The sequence below is a fragment of the Erythrolamprus reginae genome, chromosome 1, assembly GCF_031021105.1.
Source record: "Erythrolamprus reginae isolate rEryReg1 chromosome 1, rEryReg1.hap1, whole genome shotgun sequence".
In the NCBI taxonomy this organism is placed as follows: domain Eukaryota; kingdom Metazoa; phylum Chordata; class Lepidosauria; order Squamata; family Dipsadidae; genus Erythrolamprus; species Erythrolamprus reginae.
This window is the reverse complement of record NC_091950.1, coordinates 397,460,493-397,483,258: the sequence shown is the minus strand read 5'-3', so window position 1 is coordinate 397,483,258 and position 22,766 is coordinate 397,460,493. Positions and strand designations below refer to the sequence as shown.

Below are 22,766 nucleotides of genomic sequence, written 5' to 3'. Positions count from 1 at the left end.
GCAACTTGAAGAGATCTGGACTTCAACTCCCAGAATTCCCCAGCCAGCAAATGCTGGCTGGGGAATTCTGGGAGTTGAAGTCCAGATCTCTTCAAGTGGCCAAGGTTGGGAATCACTGCACTAGGCGTCTAAACAGGGATTTTATATACCGTATATACTCGAGTATAAGCCGAGTTTTTTAGCCCCAAAAATGGGCTGAAAAACACAGCCTCGGCTTATATTCGGGTCATTGACAAAGTCACCACACGAGGGCGCCATTGCTTGAGCCAGGGCGAGGAGGCACCAGCTTTTGTCCCCTCTGGCACGCTGTAGTTCCTCTCCCTAGCTCAAAGAAGGCAGCCATTTGCAATGGTGAGTCGGATTAAAAAGGCCCCCTGCTGTCAGATTCTCCTCCCCCTCCTTTGAAAGGATTTAAACTGTTTAAAAAATGGTATTTTGTGGTAGTTGCTGTCCTTGCTTGGATAGGATCTAATAATGTGTTATGAGGCAGAGCTAGACAGGAATTCTTTTTCTATCTGTCTATCTTTCTATCTATCTATTTTTCTATCTATCTATCTATCTATCTATCTATCTATCTATCTATCTATCTGTATCTATTTCTATCTATCTATCTATCTATCTATCTATCTATCTATCTATCTATCTATCATCTATCTATCTATCTGTATCTATTTCTATCTATCTATTTTTCTATCTAACTATTTTTCTTTCTATCTATCTATCTATCTATCTATCTATCTATCTATCTGTATCTATTTCTATCTATCTATCTATCTATCTATCTATCTATCTATCTATTTTTCTATCTGTCTGTCTGTCTGTCTATCTATCTTTCTATCTATATCTATCTATCTATCTATCTATCTATCTATCTATCTATCTATCTATCTATTTTTCTATCTGTCTGTCTGTCTGTCTATCTATCTTTCTATCTATATCTATCTATCTATCTATCTATCTATTTCTATCTATCTATCTATCTATCTATCTATTTTTCTGTCTGTCTGTCTCTATCTATCTATCTATCTATCTATCTATCTATCTATTTTTCTGTCTGTCTGTCTGTCTATCTTTCTATCTATATCTATCTATCTATCTATCTATCTATCTATCTATCTATCTATCTATCTATCTATCTATTTGGTTTTCTATGCTGATAACATCACAGCAGCTAATGCTGAAGCTCTTCTTTGGATACACTTATTTGTTTGTTTGTTTGTTTATTTATTTAATTGGAGTTGTATGCAATCCCTCTCCAAGGACTCAGGGTGGCTCACAGCATATATAAAAACAGAACAATAATGTAAATCCAATTAATGATGAGAAGGAATCCAGTTTTGAAGGATTTTAACTCTTAGGTTTTAGCTTTGTTCCTGATCGAGCTACTTTTTTTACTTTTTAATTTATTGTTAATATTGTTAATTTGTTTACCCTCTTTTAAATTTACAGAGCTAGTTTACTGGTTTTCTTTAAAATAAATATTCTAAAACATGTCTCAATTAATGTAATTTTATTGTTTTCCATTTTTATAAGTTACCAGTAGCCACTGCATTTTCTAACCTCGGCTTATACTCGGGTCAATACGTTTTCCCAGTTTTTGTGGCAAAAATTGGTGCCTCGGCTTATACTCGGGTCGGCTTATACTCGAGTATATACGGTATTTGTTTATTTATTAGATGTCTGTTCCATTGAGTTCCATTGAGTTTCGTAACAGAATGCCCTATGCACCTTGACTTACAATCCTAGGTTTAGAAAGCTTAGAACTACGTCATCTTAAACGCATAGCCCATAAAATCATCTGCTACAATGTCCTTCCTGTCAACGACTACTTCAGCTTCAACCACAACAACACACGAGCACATAACAGATACAAACTTAAAGTAAACCTCTCTAAACTGGATTGCAGGAAATACGACTTTAGCAACCAAGTAGTTGATGCATGGGACTCACTACCAGACTCTGTAGTATCATCACCTAACCCCAAAACTTTACCCTTAGATTATCCACTGTTGACCTCTCCCGATTCCTAAGAGGTCAGTAAGGGGCGGGCATACATGCACCAGAATGCCTTCCGTCCCGTCCTATAGTCTCTCCTATATCTTCTCTTCTATCTCTTCTATCCATTATATCTCTTGTATCTCTTTTATCTTTTATATTTTCTGCTATTCTGTCTAGTTATATTTTACTCCTATATTTCTCTTCTATACTGTCTTTGATACATTCTACTTGTATAATGTGGCTTGCATTGGCTGCCAATCAACTTCCGGTCACAATTCAAAATGTTGGTCATGACCTTTAAAGCCCTACATGGCATTGGACCAGAGTACCTCTGGAACCGCCTGCTACCGTACAAATCCCAGCGACTGATACGGTCCCACAGAGCTGGCCTTCTCCGGGTCCTGTCGACTAAACAATGTCATTTGGCAGGCCCCAAATTGAAATGAAAAAAGTAAATCTTATTGGTTTATTTTGCTGATATAATGCATCCCCCCCCCCCCGTTTTTGTGAATTCTTTTTCAATTTATGGATAGTTTTGCTTGCAAAATGCATTCTATTTTACTGAAGTTGGTGTGGGATTGGTAGCTTGAACATTTCTGAATATAAGAAAAATATAAAGGAACTGAAAAAAATGATTCTTATTGGTTTTTTAACATCAGAACTAAGGCCTCCCCCCCCCCCCTCGGCTGCTTGCAACCATTTTCACTTTATATTTACGCAGCCTTCAAATCCAAAATATTTTTAATATCTTATGCATTCATTTACTCATTTTAACATGGCTGATCATCATAAAAATATTTGTGGGGGTGGGGGAAAAATTTTTTTCTGGGCAAAAAAAAAATCACATTGACTGTTTCGGGTCATATAGACCCGGACCAAAATGATTTTTTTTAGGTACTTGAATTTGGTCTTTTTGAAAACTTTTTCCACTGGAAAACTAGTTTGAACATTTATGAACATAATGATATGAAAATTGAACTGAAAAAATTGAGGCTTATATTTTTATTTTGATCAAAAAGCCCCTCCCCCCATGCTTTCTGAATTTTATGTCAATTTATATTTTTTTAGGCTACAAATCTCTAAGGAATATTCCCCCAAAAGTTTTGATATACTAAATTGAACAATCCTAAACATAAGAAAAATAGAAATGAACTGAAAAAAATGATTCTTATTGGTTTATTTTTGAATATAAGACCATATCGTTTTATACTCGAGTATAAGCCTACTCGAGTATAAGCCTATTTGAGTATAAGCATGGGGGCCCATTTATGAGCAAAATAAACCAATAAGGATCATTTTTTTCAGTTCAATTTTCATATCATTATGTTCAGAAAGGTTCAAGCTACCAATCCCACACCATCTTTAGTAAAATAGAATGCATTTTGCAGGCAAAATTATCAATAAACCTAAAAGAAATTCACAAAAATGGGGGGGATTCACAAAATTCACAAAAATGGGTAGGCACATTTATGTGCAAAATAAACCAATAAGGATTAATTTTTTCAGTTCAATTTTCATTCCATTGTGTGCAGAAATGTTCAAACTTGTTTCCAGGTGAAAAAAGCTTTCAAAAAGACCAAATATAAGTACCTAAAATGATCAATTTGCAGTCCGGGTCAAATAGACCCGGGAACATAAGATTAGGGAGTTTTTTCGAACAGAAGAGCAGGGTTAAATTTACTTTACTTCATTAAGGTGCTAAGATATTTTACTTAACAGTAAAACATATGCTATTTACTTCCATTCTATGCAGGATGATACCCTATTTTTTGGAGTATTAGATGCACCTTAGTTTTAGGAGAGGAAAACAAGGGGGAAAAAATCTCCCTCTGCATCTCAGAAATTTGCCTCCCAGCAAATAATGTATATCATCTGTACTGTAAACAGTACAGATGATATACAGTTTGCTGTGTATTTCTGTCCATGTGTGTTTGACCCTTAGAAATAGCAAAGAATTAGAGAAATGGCATATATTAATGCCAGAAAGTTTTCTTAAATGTAGTCACACTAACATACAAAAACACATGGTATTTTTTTAAAATTACATACATCCATAATAGATATTTTTGTTGTGAGCCGCCCTGAGTTTGCAGAGAAGGGCAGCATAGAAATTTATTTATTTATTTATTTATTTATTTATTTATTATTTATTTATTTTATTTATTTATTTTGTCCAATGCAAATTGAAAGTTAAGGAGAATAAAAACGTGTAGTAGTAAATATCAGGGAAGGGATAGAAGAAGAGATATGAGAATAGAATACATCAATGAAGAGTAGAGGAAGGCTATATGGATGGGAGAAAAGATATATAAAATATAGGAGAGACAATTGGACAGGTGACGGAAGGCAAACTAGTGCACTTATGCTCGCCCCTTAATAAACAAACAAACAAACAAACAAACAAACGAATAAATAAATAAATAATATGTACAATGAACTTCTCACTGGGGACAGTTACAGAGGTAGATTCCTCTCGGTTCAGACCGGTACCAACCAGATGAACTGGTAGTTGAAGTCCACAAGTCTTAACGGTTCTCTTGGTGCCAATCGTAGGCATCACCATCTTTTTTTTTTTTTTTAAAAAAACCTTTTTTTGCATTTTTTTGGACTTTTTTTCAGATTTTTTTTGGGTATTTTTTTTTCTTTCCTCCCCCTTCTGCATATGTGCAGAAGCCAAGTTTCCAGCATTGTGCAGGTGCTCGCTAGCTTATTTTGGCTTTTTTTGGGAGGGGGATTTAATATATATTTTTTGCCACTCTGTATGCACACATGCAAAGCCGCAGCACGGGAGGAAATGAACTGGCAGCGAGGTAAGTTAGAACCCACCCCTGAACTGTTACAATGTGAGAACACTCCGTTCGTTCTAGTTTCAGCAATGAAAAATTCAGTTCAAGTGCCACTGATTACAGACAATCGTATCAGCTTGACCCATGACCTAATTGTATATTTTGATATGTCCTTGACCAAGAAATTGGTAAACATAGCACTTTCCTTGTTACCTACCAATAAAACTTTGGTCTCAATTAATGGTTGTTGCTATATTTGATAAGAACGATTCTCTCTTCATTAACAGCATCTGGTTAGGATAATTTTGTCCATAATGTGTACTGTTAAGATAAAATCTTACTCCTGTCTCCATTCATGGGGCTGAATTTTCTTCGGAAGATTGGAAGGGAAGTATCAGGTTAATCCATGATGCTTCGAACAGTATTTTCATTGATTTATTTTTTTTTATTTATTTATTTTGTCCAATACACAATGAGGGTTTTAGTGGGTATACAGTGATCCCCCGATCATTGCGAGGGTTCCGTTCCAGGACCCCCCGCAACGAGCGGGTTTTCGCGAAGTAGCGCTGCGGAAGTAAAAACACCATCTGCGCATGCGCAGATGGTGTTTTTACTTCCCAGCAGCGAGGAGCCGAAGATTGGGGTTTCCCCGCCGCCCACGCAAACTCCTCGCTGCTGCCGCGCCCGCCGCTCGCCTGCCCTGAAAGGGAAAGCCCCCCCAGGCCGGCTCCGATCCCCCCAGGCCGGCTCCGATCCCCCCAGGCCGGCTCCGATCCCCCAGGCCGGCTCCGATCGTTTTAAAACAGGCGCGCCGTTCTCCGCTGACTCCTGGCAAACTTCCTGGGTGAAGGGCGAAGGGCGGGCGAGCGGGTGCTGGGGGGGGCTTCGCCCTCCCGCCAGCAAGAGGGGGAAGACCCAGGGAAGCCGCCCAGCAGCTGATCTGCCCGGCGCCATCTACGCATGCGTGCCCATAGAAAAAAAGGGCACGCATGCGCAGATGGTGTTTTGACTTCCGGGTTCAAAAATCGCAAATTACCCTGTTCGCAATGGTCGGGGACGCAATAACCGGGGGATCACTGTATATCTATATACACATAGTAAAATACATGATGAAGGTTATAGAGGAGATACTCATAGTAAAATATATCTAAGAAATAATAGAAAAGAAGGTATAGTAATAGAACATATCAATGAAAGAATAGAAGAAGAGATACAGGAATAGAAGAAAGGTGTAGGAGATATAGGAGAGCAATAGGACAGGGGACGGAAGGCACTCTAGTGCACTTGTACTCGCCCCTTACTGACCTCTTAGGAATCTGGATAGGTCAACCATAGATAATCTAAGGATAAAGTGTTGGGGGTTTGGGGATGACACTATGGAGTCCGGTAATGAGTTCCACGCTTCGACAACTCGGCTACTGAAGTCATATTTTTTACAGTCAAGTTGGCTGGCTAAAATCAGCCTGCTCTCGTTTCCGCTTTGCATCAATTTCTTCACAAATGCTTCCACTTAAAACTACTGTATGGGATTTTTAATAAAAGTTTGGATTGATTTATTCTAAAGCGTTTCGCAGACTTCAGCATTTTGAGTCGATTCTGATCAGCTGAGAGCTGCAGTACCGCACAAAAGGACCCACTTGGGGGAGGTCCTTCTCTCCATCAATGACTAGAGGGGACTGGGGTTCAATCCAACGAATCTGAGATTTCCAGCTCCTTGAGGTCCCTCAGGGCAATTGTGATGGTATTTCCTTGCAGTGCAATTACCTTGCCTAATCCGCAGAGTTTTATGGGGAATGTAGAAAACATGATATACCATATTTTTCAGATGATAAGACTCAACGGAATATAAGACACACCTTAGTTTTTGTTGTGTTTGGGCCTGGGCCAGCCGTTGCTCCCACAGATGGGAGAGACGCGGCACAAAGTGAATGTGAAAGCCTGGCTGACAGCCAGGAAGATGTGGCAGACAGCCAGGAAGATGTGGCAGACAGCCAGGAAGATGTGGCAGACAGCCAGGAAGATGTGGCAGAGAGCCCAGGGGATTTGGCCTGCAGTCCCTCGGACAGTTTGTCCTCGCTCAGTTCATCTGCAGAGCAATATATTGATTTACGTAACCGAAGAGCTTTGCAAAGAAGGGATCGCTTTAAGAAGTATTATAAGTCATGATAGGAGCACCTGGGCTGGGTGTGGTTCCCTTAATGAGGGCTAAAGGGATAAAAAGGGAACAGGGGCCAAGGCAAACTGTGGCTGTTTATCTGTGTTGTTTTGTGGTTCCTGCTTCGAAGTTTCTGTGCCGTTGGAGTTTTCAACCCAGCTTTGTCAGACAAGTGGGAGGTGAAAACTCTGGGACTTGCTGGTCGCTTCCAAAGATTCAAAAGGACTCGTGAAACGTCTTTGTTCATTCCAGGTTGTCTTTGTTTTTCCCTGTGGTTTTTTTGGATGCAGCTGAAGTAAGCCTTGCATTGTTTTTCGGACATTAAGGACTGTATTTTGAGTCAGCTATATTTGTTTATCTAATACAAGTTTGCTGCTTAGCAAGCACGTGTGTTTGATTTCTTTTCATTGGACTATTACACATTGCTGAGCCAGTTAGGCAGAACAGTTTTGGGGGAGGAAAATAAGAAAAAAGCTGATTGAGGGGGTGGGTGGATGGCCTCCCTGAATACAATCAGTTGTTCCCAGAAGTAAACTTTAGCAACAGATTCATTGATTCTGAGCTCTGCACCCTGCTTGTCCAGAGTCTGAAACCTCCATTTCAGAGGCATTTTTTTCAGCCTGTGAAACCTCCGTTGTAGCCCCACCCAGCCTCTCATATAGACCCACTCAAATTTCAACCCTTCTTTAGGGAGGAAAAAGGTGTGTCTTAATGCTCCAAAAATACGGTAATCTTGGAAACATAGAAGACTGACGGCAGAAAAAGACCCCATGCTCCATCTTGTCTGCCCTTATACTATTTCCTGTATTTTATCTTAGGATGCATATATGCTTATCCAAGGCATGTTTAAATTCATGATTGGATTTACCAATCATGTCTACTGGAAGTTTGTTCCAAGCATCTGCTACTCTTTTAGTAAAATAATATTTTCTCATGTTGCTTCTGATCTTTCCCCCAACTAACCTCAAATTGTGCCCCCTTGTTCTTGTGTTCACATTCCTATTAAGAACACTTCTCTCCTGAACCTTATTTAACCCTTTAACATACAGTATTTAAATGTTTCGATCATGTCCCCCCCTTTCCCTTCTGTCCTCCAGACTATACAGATTGAGTTCATTAAGTCTTTCCTGATAAGTTTTAGGCTTAAGACCTCCCACCATTTTTGTAGCCCGTCTCTGGACCCGTTCAATTTTGTCAATATCTTTTTGTAGGTGAAGTCTCCAGAACTGAACACAGTATTCCAAATGGGGTCTCACCAGCGCTCTATACAGTGATATCACAATCTCCCTCTTCTTGCTTGTTATACCTCTAGCTCTGCATCCAAGCATTCTACTTGCTTTCCCTACTGCCTGACCGCACTGTTCACCCATTTTGAGACTGTCAGAAATCACTAAGTTTTTGCTAACACAGAACTACCGATACAATACTCAGATCGAGGATTCCTTTTCCCCAAGTGCATTATTTTACATCTTCCTATATATATTTTCCCCCCACCAATTTTTTCCTTAGCAGAGCCAATCTATCAAGGAAAGTTAAGGTGAAGAGTTCAGCGGTGAGTTATTACAAGTTTGGACTGGTTCACCTGAAGTATTAGCTTTGACTCCAAGCCAAATTTGAACCAGTTCTTTGTATCTGTGAAAGTGGGCCCGCCCGCCACCGCTGGCTTATACTGACCTTTAAGCTCTGCTTCCGAAGCCCAGCTGATTAGGGGCAGATTGAATTGCTGCTGCGCAGCTGTTTTCCTATTTACTTACTTACTTACTTACTTACTTACTTACTTACTTACTTACTTACTTAATTACTTACTTATTTATTTATTTATTGGATTTGTATGCCGCCCCTCTCCGGAGACTCGGGCCGGCTAACAGCAACAATAAGACAGCGTATAACAATAATCCAATACTAAAAACAATTAAAACCCATTATAATAAAAAACCAAACATACATACAGACATACCATGCATAAAATTGTAAAGGCCTAGGGGGAAAGGGTATCTCAGTTCCAACATGCCTGGCGGCAGAGGTGTGTTTTAAGTAGCTTACGAAAGGCAAGGAGGGTGGGGGCAATTCTAATCTCTGGGGGGAATTGGTTCCAGAGGGCTGGGGCCGCCACAGAGAAGGCTCTTCCCCTGGGTCCTGCCAAGCGGCATTGTTTAGTTGATGGGACCTAGAGAAGGCCAACTCTGTGAGACCTAACTGGTCGCTGGGATTCGTGCAGCAAAAGGCGGTCTCTGAGATAGTCTGGTCCGGTGCCATGAAGGGCTTTATAGGTCATAACCAACACTTTGAATTGTGACCGGAAACTGATCAGCAACCAATGCAGACTGCGGAGTGTTGGTGTAACATGGGCATCTTTACCTAATTTGCAACACAGAAGTTCTATTTCCTCTGAACTGTTCATGTGCACGCAGCAAAGCAAGCACTCAGCGAACCAGGTGTAAAACCTGTAGCAACCCACCACTGGAACAGTTACGCAATGCTGGTCAGTGCTCAGACCCACTGACCTTCCCTGCCTTACGACTGCTTATTGCATCTCACCGGCCATAAGCCTAGATTACTGTTTTTCAAACTTAGCCACTTTAACCAATGCATGGACTTCAATGCCCAGAATTCCCCCAGTTTAAAAGCAGTGATCTAGATCAAGGTTTCCCAAATCTTGGGAACTTTAAGATGTGTGGCCTTCAACACCCAGAGTTCCCCAACCAGCCATAATGACAGAATGCTAAAAATTAGTTTCAAATTAATGAACTAATTGACTATTTCTAAAGGTCAGATCTCAGTGATGCTTGATATTCTCACAGGGGAATAGGCAAAATGTTACGAAATTTGCAAATGATGTTTTCATTTTGTTTCACATTCATTGGCATGATATCACTGGCCCCCTCAGAGAAGGTTCGCAACTTGGGCGTCCTCCTCGACCCACAGCTCACATTAGAGAAACATCTTTCAGCTGTGGCGAGGGGGGCGTTTGTCCAGGTTCGCCTTGTGCACCAGTTGTGACCCTACTTGGACTGGGAGTCATTGCTCACAGTCACTCATGCCCTCATCACCTCGAGGCTCGACTACTGTAACACTCTCTACATGGGGCTACCTTTGAAAAATGTTCGGAAACTTCAGATCGTGCAGAATGCAGCTGCGAGAGCAGTCATGGGCTTCCCCAAATATGCCCATGTTACACCAACACTCCGCAGTCTGCATTGGTTGCCGATCAGTTTCCGATCACAATTCAAAGGGTTGGTTATGACCTATAAACCCCTTCATGGCACCGGACCAGATTATCTCAGGGACCGCCTTCTGCCGCACGAATCCCAACGACCAGTTAGGTCCCACAGAGTGGATCTTCTCCGAGTCCCGTCAACTAAAGAATGTCACTTGGCGGGACCCAGGGGAAGAGCCTTCTCTGTGGCGGCCCTGGCCCTCTGGAACCAACTCACCCCAAAGATTAGAATTGCCCCCACCCTCCTTGCCTTTCGTAAGCTGCTAAAAACCCACCTCTGCCGTCAGGCATGGGGGAATTGAGACCCTCTTCCCCCTAGGCCTTTACAATTCTATGCATAGTATGTATGTATGTATGTATTGTTTTTTTATAATTAATGGGTTTTTAATTGTTTCTAACAACAGACTACTATTGTACACAGCTTTATTGTTGCTGTTAGCCACCCCGAGTCTCCAGAGAGGGGCAGCATACAAATCCAATAAGTAAGTAAGTAAGTAAGTAAGTAAGTAAGTAAGTAAGTAAGTAAGTAAGTAAGTAAGTAAGTAAGTAAGTAAGTAAGTAAAGAAAGAAAGAAAGAAAGAAAGAAAGAAAGAAAGAAAGAAAGAAAGTGGTGGTCAGACACCAGAAAATGCTGTTCATCCCTGTTATAAGTCCTCTGAAACTACATCCGAGTCTCTTTTGCAAAAGCTTACCTGGTTTGGTGACCAGAAGAAGCTGGGGAATGATACCAGAGGGCACTTGTCCTTCACTGAGCGCACCCACAATTACAGTAGCATCGTAGCAGCCTGCAGAGAAGATGAAGGAGTAACAGGTAGCATCAGAGAAGGAGATGGGCATCGTTCTCTAGAAATCTCCATGCATGCCAGCACTTTCCAACTTCTTCCTTTTCTCTAATCTATTCAGTCCTCTGCTTAGAATAACTCTTCCCATTGTGTTGCAGTATGGCATAAATGTTAGAATAGGATTTTTATCTGGACCTCTAGCATAAAAATACTCTGCTTACCCTGAATCTATTATAAGCCAGGATAGGATGGCGCTAACTGCTTAGTCTGCATCACTGGTGAAGGGAAACAAAAGGGCTCAATAAACATCTCACTGATAAACAAAGTTTACATCACTCCGGACCAGTGTTCCCTCTAATTTTTTTTTTTTTGGGGGGGGGGGGGGCGGAAAAGTATAGTGTCTGAGCGGCAGTCCCTTTGGGACTGGGCAGCACAGAAATAATAAATAAATAAATAAACAAACAAACAAACAAATAAAAGCCCCACCCTGTTTTGCCTCAGAGAATTTCAAAATAAAATACTGTACTGTGTGTCTATAACCGTGAGCTCATAATAGGGCAACTCTATCAATATCAAAATGCCACTTAAATAGTTGAGCTAGTTTCAAACTAGATTTTGATTTTCTTTCTCTCTTCCTTACTCCCATTCTTTTTCTTTCTCTTTTCCTTCCTCTCTTTTTTCTATCTGTTTCTCTCTCTTCCTCTCTTCCTCTCTCTCTCCTTCCCTCTCACTCTTTCCCTCTCGGCTTCTGGGCAGGTTTGGAAAACTCTGAGTTGATGATGATTTTTAAGTGAGCGATTACTCACTGCTCAGCTTAGAGGGAACTATGCTCCGGACAGGGTGTTATACGATCCAAGGGGGAGATTTACAATGCCTGAAGCTTACACAGGACCAGAGGGTGATTAAGGAAGATTAGTTGTGATAAGGCAGAAGGCTTCAGAGAAATTAGGCGTGAGAAACATTTGCTCCGAGGAAGAGTTTCTAGGAAATTAGTTTGTGATATCTGTGGGAAAAGGAAGAACTCAAAGACATGTTTGAAGTTATGTTATTTTTGTGTATCACTTGACATGTAATTATCCCCATTTCCTTATGTTCCCAAATAAAAAGAGGTACATGGCTCTATACCGTGTCACTTCACCCAGAGGGAGAATGTGTCCAAGTCTTCTTTCTAGGATTCGCGTTCGTGAGTGATCCCACACGGCTGGGTTGCACTTAGCCCCTTTTGAAGACATTGTCTTCATCAGGGACTTTGACAGCATCCACACCATTGTTTGTTACCTTCAGGAGCTGGTAAGGTTTCCTGGCCCAGCAAGCACAGCTTCAAATCCTCGTACAGTCCTTTGTGCCGTGCGTGTTCCAACATTTCCTGGCTGCCATCCAGGCCATGGAAATGGCGAAAACCTTTTGCCTGAAGCTTAGAACACAAAGCGTTAAGTCAGAGGAGCCCAGCGAGGAAAAGGGTCCGTCCCTACCTGCCCACAGTTAAACGAATGCTGCCAGCCAAATGAGGTCTGACCAAGACAGAATCAGTAGAGGGGACCTTCCGTGGCAGAGTCACACCTGATGCCATGGTCACTCGTGGGGTGCACACAAGGGATGGAATATGGATGACGATGACCCTTATGTAACTGGATGCAATGCGGTATTGCCTACCATGTATTGACAGTTAAAATGGGTGCCCTCAGGTTTAGTGTTTGAGCGGGAATAATTTATTTTATTTATTTATTTTGCCCAATACACAATGAGGGTTTTAGTGGGTATATACGGTATATATATTTTAAAAAATCTACGAAAACACACACATATATATGTGTGTGTGTGTGTGTGTGTGTAGATTGTTCTGAGTTCGGGTTTTGCCCCGTGTAATATTTTGAGTGTTTATGCGACGTTTCGGTGAAATCACATTCACCATCATCAGGCTGAAGTTTCAAGCTTCGTGCTGTTGTAAATATTGTAAATATTTATATTTACATTTACATTAATATTGTAAATATATTCCATATTTACAACAGCACGAAGCTTGAAACTTCAGCCTGATGATGGTGAATGTGATTTCACCAAAACGTCGCATAGACACTCAAAATATTACACAGGGCAAAACCCGAACTCAGAACAATCTGCATACGTATACCCGTGAAAATCTACGAAAACACACACACACACACACACACACACACACACATATATGTATGTAGATTGTTCTGAGTTCGGGTTTTGCCCCGTGTAATATTTTGAGTGTCTATGCGATGTTTCGGTGAAATCACATTGACCATCATCAGGCTGAAATTATAAGCTTCGTGCTGCTGTAAATATCTAATATTTACATGGTCCATCTAGTCTGCCCTTATACTATTTCCTGTATTTCATCTTACAATGGATATATGTTTATCTCAGGCATGTTTAAATTCAGTTACTGTGGATTTACCAACCACATCTGCTGGAAGTTTGTTCCAAGGATCTACTAGTCTTTCAGTGAAATTATTTATTAGATACAAATCTAATAATAAATAAATAAATAAATAAATAATAAAAATACCTCTAGCTATGCACCCAAGCATTCTTACTTGCTTTCCCTACTGCCTGAACACACTGTTCACCCATTTTGAGACTGTCAGAAATCACTATCCCTAAATCCTTAAAGAGTAGGTCTCCAGAATCGTTATTTCCAAGACTTAACACCAAATGTTTGAAAGCAGAACACATTCATCAAGAAGCATTCCTTCTGCAAAAGAGATTTTTTTTTAAAAAAAAAAAGTTTATTCTTCTTCCATTAAGTTCTCTGGAGGTTTTGAACTGCTTCATCCACCCTTAGCAGCATATCCAAGTATCTGTTAGAAACCACAATGACAGCAAAATAATGCCATCGTGCCAATGACAGAAATTACATTGAAGTATTAGTCACACTGATGTCATGGAATGCATTGTTACTTCTCCCTACATACCCTCATAAATACAGAAATGAAGAATTGATGTTCTTGCTTGTGGGCCAAATAAACAAGAAACCCTCAAATTCCATGTTCCCACTCTGCTATCTCTTGTATGTTGATTCAGGGGAAGCTAAATACTGTATGATATTAATCTGGATTTGGTTGTGATTTCCCTCCCATCTTATTCTGCCTTGATAACACGTAACTCTTAATAATTACACTGGTCAACACAAAAAAATCATCAGAAAAGGTAATATGTCTGTTTTATGGAGTTTGATGTGCTGATTCCAAAAATATGCTTAGTTTTGCTCTCAATCACATAAAGGTTCTGATATAGAAGGATTTTTGTTATTACATTATTTCTACATTTTCAATTACTGTTTTCTTAATGTCACCAGTATATTTCCTATACCTTATAATAATGATGCTGCTCCATGGAAACTACCTGCTATAGAAAAACTATATATGTTTTTGAAATAATAACAAAAAATGATTCAGAAAAGTACAAGGTCAACTGAAATATTTTTTGTGGACCTGTGTTATTACACTAATAATAATAATAATAATAATAATAATAATAATAATAATAATAATAATAATAATAATTTATTGGATTTGTATGCCGCCCCTCTCCGTAGACTCGGGGCGGCTAACAACAATAATAAACACAACATGTACAATCCAATAATAAAAAACAACTAAAAATCCCTATTATAAAACCAAACATACACACAAACATACCATGCATAACTTGTAATGGCCTAGGGGGAAGGAATATCTCAACTCCCTCATGCCTGGCGGTATAAATGAGTCTTGAGTAGTTTACGAAATTCTGATTAGCAGCAGTCTTAAAAACCATTTGAAAACAGTGCTGTTGAGACCAACCCTCTCATTAAGCTTATTTCAATGAGGGGAAATCGAATGAATAGGGTACCCCACATGGCAACGGCAGAAGGCAAAAAGAGGGTTGAAGGCAGTGATGGGCTCCTAAGGGTACGGTCAGGCCTGCAGAACTGGTATAAAAATTTTGGTCAGGTAGGCAGTACCAGTAGAAAAAATTTTGAATCCCCCCCCCCCTCTTCTGGGCTCTTGTTGTGGTTAGCTTTGGCCCAGCTCCTGCCCCAAGGAATGTGCAGGTGGATGTGGGGGAGACATCCACATGCTGCAGGCCTGTTTTGCTCCCGATGGAATCTGACGATGAAGCCTCCTCTGACCAAGGCAGCATGAGTGACAGGGAAGAGGGGAGTTTGGCAGACAGCCCAGGAGGAGATCAATCATCTGTATCACCTTTGGATTCTGAGACAAGAATTAATGACACATCCACGCATGCGTAGAGTGATGCATAGGAGACAACAACTAAAGGATTATTACAAGAGAAAATGAGGCCACCTGTGGTTGGGTGGGGCTCCAGTAATTAGGGCTGCTGCTATAAATAGCAGCGTGTGGGTTTGGCCGTTGTGATTGAGTATCTGATCGCAGTTCTTCAGGAATCGTGTGTTGCTTTTTTCTGGACTTTGTTGATTTTTTCACGCCTTTGAAACCAAAGCAGAGCAACGTGTGTGTGTGTGTGTGTCTCACTTTGTTGGAAGAAGAAGGGGTGTGAGGTTTCTTCACAGCTGCTAGCTAAGTACTTATTGACTGCTTAAGGGAAATTGTACAGACTACCCGGTTGTTTTGGGACAAGTGCTCTTTGCAATACAAAAAGAGTGCTTAGTTTATTTTAAATGTTGTGATAAAGAACATTGTTTTGAATTTTCAAACGTGTGTGTGTGTCTGCAATATGTACCCTTGAATTTTCGGGAGGCTCCTACCAGGGAGCCTAGGATTTGGAAATTTCTGGCGACGTTTCGACGAGGTCTCACTCGTCATCTTCAGGCTGGTGTTTCTGTCCTTCTTCTCAGGCGAACACTGCGAGACCTGAGCTGCATTCCTTCTATAAATACTGGTGGCTGGGTGTGGTTTGATGGCTCAGCAATTGCCTGCTGTGGATGTTCAGTAATAGTAAGGGAAATCGTATCTCTTTGAGGCAAGGAGAATCCAGACACCCTAACACAAATCCTTGAGTGTCATCAAATTGGCCACCCTTAAGCCAGTCACATGACCTTTAAGCCACCCCCTAGACACATGATCATCAAGCCACTCCCACCTGGTCACATGGCCAGCAAGGCACACCCACAATATAAGCCACGGTCATAGCGTGGTAGCAAACATTTTTGCAGTCCTTCATCGGTTGAAGGACTGCATGTTGTCTGTGGGGCAGCATTAAGAAAACAGAGCTCCTGTCAGTGATGAGTTTCCAAATCACATCAGAGGGAGAATTATCGGATGATAGTTTTCAAAACCTGGTAGAGAGTCTTGGTTACCTCTTGAGCCACAAGTCCTGTGCCACAGGCCACATCCAGCACTAGTGCATCCTCAGCTGGACCTTGGAAAACGGAGGCCAAGAAAGCAGCGGCCAGACTTGGGGCTTGGTATTGCAACACCGCCACATCCTAGAAAGGAAAAGTCTTCTAATCACTCCAAGAAGTGGAGAGCTCCAAGGTTTGCATGTTTATCTATTAGGTGGTTAAAATAATTGCATCTAATAAAAGGACAGTATCAGCTCCAGAAAGCGAGACCAAGATTTGCTGAAGGCCATCTGCAGGACTTTATAAGTGTGCAAAGAGTTCAACTTTGTCCCTTGTCCAAACAGAACATTTTTTTTGCAGTTTTCTTTTGTGGCTCCATTCCAGATTTGCAGGATCACACAGTTTAAAAACGCCAGGCCTGAGGTTTTTAGATCTTGCCCCTTGGCCAATGAATGTTTTAGTATGGTTGTTGAATAAATGTTAATGATAGTTTTTAATAAGAATTTTCAATAGAAAATGCTAAGTAAACTAGGATGTTCCATAATAAAATGCAATATTCTCTTTCTATTTTGATTTAACCCATAATTAGGTTTCTTATACTTTTTAATACATGACTAGATGTGTTTTCATAGAGCGTGTTATAATAGACACTTTATTCATTTTAATTTCAATTTTTTATATTTTTTAATATATCACTAGACGTGTTTTTATATAGAGAGTTGTAATAGATATTTCTAAATATTTTTCTGGATTGATTCAAACAATGAGTTCTAACATTTCGAGTGATCTGATCCAAACTGGGAGGAACCCACCTGTGATTTGCAGCATCTCCCGAATTTTATAATATATTTTAAAATCAAAAATAGCCTCTAGCAATGTATGGGTCTGCTTTACAACAGTGACATTCACTTTACAAACACAGTGTTTGCTTAATGACCACTGCAAAAAAAATCGTAAAATTGGATATGTGGGTGACCCGCCTTATGACTGTAATGGTCAGGCTCCATTATGGTCATAAATCAAGGACTACCCATAGGATTATTATTATTTTTTATTTTATAAATTTTTTAAAATTAATTTTTAACAAATTTATATTACACACAACGTAAAACAGTGCATAGTGAAATGTGCCCACCACCCAGACACACACACATTCCCCACCACCAAATCAGGGGTGTTTCTTGTATAGTCCACTTGACCCAAGAGCAATATATCTATTTACATATTATAGAGTGATTCCAATTTATTTCTTGTAGCTTGGTCTCATATTCTGCTCGTCATATATCGTCTTACCTTGTCCCAACGTCCCATCAGTTGTCCCAATTCAGTTTCATTATCCGAATTTATCCTTTTATCCATAATTTCAAATTGAATATGGTCCACCATGTACCTATACCAATTTTGCATTGTCCATTTTGTCGCATCCTACCCATAGGATTAGAGAGAGATGGACTTCACTTTTACCCTCAATCATGGAAACGGATGATGTGACTTTGGGCCACTAACCCTTGGAACCTATCCTATCTCACCAAGTTGTGAAAATAAAATAAAGGGAGATCCCCACGGAAGCTGGTTGGAAGTCCTAGAGATAAGGCAGGACATAAGTACAGGATGCTTTTAAAAAAGCTCTTTTGGCATGTTTCAAATTATGGAGAGTAAATTATTGTGATAAGATTAATATATTTTTATTGCTTAATACTTTTTATTAGTGCAGATCAGCTACTTGTTTATGAATTAACCTTTGGTTGGTTTAGGAATGGAGGGGGTGGGGGCTAAATCTTTTAAAGACACTTGTTTTTAGTCCATTACACTGTGGAAAAAGGATACACAGCTCTAATATTTATATTAACACAGAAACACTCTGCCAATTCAATACAGAACAGTTAATCAATAGAACAGCTTGCCTCCAGAAGTTGTGAATGCCCCAACACTTTAAAAGGATGTTGGATAACCATCTGTCTGAAGTAGTGTAGGGTTTCCTGCCTAAGCAAGAGGTTGGAAATAAAAGACCTCCAAAGTCCCTTCCAACTCTGTTGTTGTTGTTGCTTTTATTGTTATCATCATCATCTAACTATTAAAGTGGCACTGTGCTTCAGGCTCGATATAGGTTAATTACGATAGGAAAGATAGAAACGTAGAAACATAGAAGATTGACGGCAGAAAAAGACCCCATGGTCCATCTACTCTGCCCTTATACTATTTCCTGTATTTTGTCTTAGGATGAATGTGTTTATCCCAGGCATGTTTAAATTCAGTTACTGTGGATTTACCAACCATGTTTGCTGGAAATTTGCTCCAAGGATCTACTACTCTTTCAGTAAAATGGTATTTTCTCAGGTTGCTTCTGATCTTTCCCCCAACTAACCTCAGATTGTGCCCCCTTGTTCTCGTGTTCACTTTCCTATTAAAAACACTTCCTTCCTGAACCTTATTTAGCCCTTTAACATATTTCAATGTTTCGATCATGTCCCCCCTTTCCCTTCTGTCCTCCAGACTATACAGATTGAGTTCATGAAGTCTTTCCTGATAAGTTTTATGCTTAAGATCTCCCACCATTTTTTTAGCCCGTCTTTGGACCGTTCACTTTTATCAATACTTTTTCCTCCCACTTAGGACTGTATGACTAACTTGTTGCTTATATCCTAAGATTTTTATTAATATTGATTGTTTCTTCATTGCTTATTTGACCCCTATGACAATCATTAAGTGTTGTACCACATTATTTTTGACAAATGTATCTTTTTCTTTTATGTACGCTGAGAGCATATGCACCAAGACAAATTCCTTGTGTGTCCAATCACACTTGGCCTATTCTATTCTCTTCTATTCCTGTAGGTGAGGTCTCCAGAATTGAGCATAGTATTCAAAATGTGGTCTCACCAGTGCTCTATACAGCGGGATCACAATCTCCCTCTTCCTGCTTGTTATACCTCTATCTATGCAGCCAAGGATAGGAAATTCTCAAATTCCCTCCTTTTAAATCCCTCACGCACACTTCTAGCCACCAGCCAAGCTGGTAGCAGGAAGACAACAGCTGAACCCTGTCAACAGTTGACAGCAGGGTAAACATGCTCTGCACATGCTCAGGAGCATGGGCAGGCAAAGTTGGCTCTTGTATGACTTGTGGACTTCAACTCCCAGAATTCTTGAGCCAATCATGCTAGCTCAGGAACTCTGGGAGTTGAAGTCCACATGGCATAGAAGAGCCAACTTTGCCTACCCCTGCTCAGGAGGGTAAACGCTTTAAGGCACTAGCCCTGAGGTAATAAAACGTCTGCAAGAAAAACAAGCTCATTCGAGATAACTAAAGACCCCTCATTTCGGAATGACAGCCTGGAAGGCGCCTGGGAGGTCTTCTAGTCGAATCCTGACTAGGCAAGACACCCCCATTTCAACCCCCACCTACAAGTATTCTCCTTTATACACGCACTCCTTCCAGATGGCGGGAAGCGAGATTCTCGCCTAAAACGTCGCGAGGGAATGAGAAGGTAGTGGGGCACCTGGTCGTAGTCTTCGGCCCAGCCGTTGTAGAAGCGCAGCAGCTGCGGCAGATCGCCCGAGCGGTGGACCTCAGCCACACGACGTTGCACTTCGGCCAGGGGACGGCTGGAGAGAGCGGCCATAGCCAGCTGGAAGCAGCAGGCGGGGTTTTTCTTCCTATTAGCCCCCCCCCCGCCCCACTCCCCGGTTCCTGCCCGGCCACTTAGGACGGCTGCCTCCCGCGGCGCTTTTGCTATAGCTCTCTTCGGGGATCCGCTCGATAGAATCAGGGATCTCCAACGTTGGCAACTTTTAAGACTTGTGGACTTCAACTCCCAGAATTCTCCAGCCCTCATATTTGGCTGGCGAATTCTGGGAGTTGAAGTCCACGAGTCTTAAAAAGTTGCCAACGTTGGAGACCCCTGCGACAGATTGACTATCTGGGGAAAATAGACTACTCCTCCCGTTTATTTAACAAACCACTCCTATCCTATACATGTTTGACAAATTAAAAAAACAGACAGACAAGCAAGCAAACAAACAAATAAAGAGAAAGAAAAAAAGAAAAGGAAGGAAAGAAAAAGAGAGAGAAAGAAAAAGAAAGAAAGGAAAGAAAGAAAAGGGAAGGAAGGAAGGAAGGAAGGAAGGAAGGAAGGAAGGAAGGAAAAGAAAGATGCTGTGGATGTGATTTGGGACACTCCCATAAAGTGGAGTTGGCTCCAGAGAGCTTTTTCCCCCTCCCTTGTAGATAACAAGGATGTTATTAAGGAGACAAGAAAACAATATCTAAAAGGCAGGTGTGATAGCTGTGTTGTAAGAACACAACACATTGCTGCCTTTTTGTCAGTCCGGAAGCTTGGGGAAAGTAATGAGTACAGGCAGCAAGGCAAAACAGAAGTTCAAGGACACTCAATAATTAATCCTTGGATTATTATTATTATTATTATTATTATTATTATTATTATTATTATTATTATTATTATTATTTTAAAACCCTCAACTTTGAAATTATCTTTGTGGGAGCAGCAATTAGAGCCTTGCTCCAAGATACCCAAATTGTGGAAAATGTATTTATTTATTTGATTTGATTTTTTAATGCTGCCCTTCTCCTTAGATTCAGGGCAGCTTACAACATGTTAGCAATGGCACTTTTTTTTTTTAAAACAGAGCCACCATAATGCCCCCACAATCCGGGTCCTCATTTTACCCACCTCGGAAGGATGGAAGGCTGAGTCAACCTTGAGCCGGTGATGAGATTTGAACCGCTGACCTGCAGATCTAGCAGTCAGCTTTAGTGGCCTGCGGTACTGCACTCGACCCACTGCATCACCTCGACTCCATTCTTTTTTTGTCGTCTCTCTAGTGCCTGGGATTTGTGGATTGGGAGAGGGTTTTAAAGCAGTGGTTCTCAACCTGGGGGTTGAGACCCTTTTGTAGTATATTTGTTGTAAGCTGCCCTGAGTCTAAGGAGAAGGGCCTTTTGGGGGTCGAACAACCATTTCACAGGGGTCACCTAAGACCGTGGGAAAAGACAAATTTCCCATGGTGTTAGGAACTAAAGCTTCTATTCTGGCATTAGATTTGCATGCCACCCCTCTCTGTAAATATTACTTAATGGTACATATATTGACTGCAACTAGAATGGCGATAGCCCAATGTTGGAAACAACCTAATCCACCAGAAGACTCACTAATACTTTAAAAAAAATTGGACTGTGCAGAATCTGATGCTTTAACTCTTAAACATGGAATTCTTTTTATGATTGGTTTAAAAGGAGAAATAAAAGCTCAAATTAAAATACGATAATGGCAATATGCTAAGACATGTGGTTTTTTTTGACATAATAGATTAGACATGATATACATACAGTTGTTTTGTGAAAACAAAATTTTTATGAAATTTAATTAATTAACTAAGATTGTACAGAAAGCGGCTAAGAAAATAATAACAACAAATAAGATATTGACAACCAAAAGGAATAAAAGTGAATACCGATTTCCTATGGTGTTAGGAACTAAAGCTTCTATTCTGGCATCTTGGAACATATTTTTTACAACCCGACCAATCTGGTGTTTACAGGGGGGTTATACCTCTGACCTTCCTGTCAATCGGCTTAAATCTCTCTTGGGAGATTTGGCCCTAGGCTTATGGTTGGAGGTCACCGCAAAACGGGGAATTTTATTAAAAGCTCATGGCATTAGAAAGGTTGATGGTTTAAAGGGATGTTTCGCCACCTCAGCAATTTTGAAGATGTGTGGACTTCAATTCCTAAGATTATCCAGCCACCTGTGCTGGCTGGGCAATTCTCTTGAGTTGGAAGTCCACGTACCTTAAAAGTTGCTGAGATTGAGAAACACAGTTCAAAATAAATAATCCCCTTAACCTTGCCTGGGACACCCTTTGAGGCAGAGACATGCTGCAGTGTTTGGATGAGAATCCAGTGTTAGCTCCTTCACGGGAACTATCAAAAGCTCTTGAAAAAGTAGTATTTTCCTGGGCTTGTGCAGTTTAGTGCAAGCTTAGGAACAGTTCTACTTTCAGTGAGGGGAAGCAAAAAGTGGCTGCCAAAGCCCTTGCTGACCCTATGTAGCTTCTGCTCTGGCAATCTCACACTACTCACCAGAGCCTACAAAACTTTTGCCAGACCCATCCTTGAATACAGTTCATCTGTCTGGAACCCATACCACATCTCGGACATCAACACCCTAGAAAATGTCCAAAGATACTTCACCAGAAGAGCCTTTCACTCCTCCACTCGAAACAGAATACCCTACGAAAATAGACTCAATCCTTGGTCTTGAAAGCTTAGAACTACGATGCCTAAAACACGATCTAGGTATTGCCCACAAGATCATATGCTGCAACGCTCAAAAACAAAATCAAACTTTTTTTTTTCAAAAAAAAGATGGCACCCACAGACTGGCACTGATCAAACTGGTTCCATGACATCATTGTGACATCACCAGCGGTTTGCTACTGGTCCAAACTGGGAGCAACCCATCTCTGCTGCAACTGTTCTTCATATGTTTTAATCTCCAGGCCTTTAATCATCCTGGTTGCTCTTTGTATTTTT

General features: G+C 40.6%; 1 protein-coding gene across 1 annotated transcript in view; it reads right to left on the bottom strand.

Moving 5' to 3' along the window:
• METTL27 (methyltransferase like 27) overlaps nt 1-19,900 on the bottom strand; it is a 74,466-nt gene extending 54,566 nt beyond the window's left edge. The window contains exons 1-4 of the mRNA XM_070735049.1: nt 19,714-19,900; nt 16,229-16,357; nt 12,217-12,352; nt 10,849-10,941 (exon numbers count right to left, since the gene is read on the bottom strand). Of these exons, the coding sequence (XP_070591150.1) occupies nt 10,849-10,941; nt 12,217-12,352; nt 16,229-16,357; nt 19,714-19,836 (481 nt within the window). The 5' untranslated portion in view covers nt 19,837-19,900. The remainder of the gene's footprint in view (nt 1-10,848; nt 10,942-12,216; nt 12,353-16,228; nt 16,358-19,713) is intronic.
• Between the last annotated feature and the right edge of the window lie 2,866 nt (nt 19,901-22,766).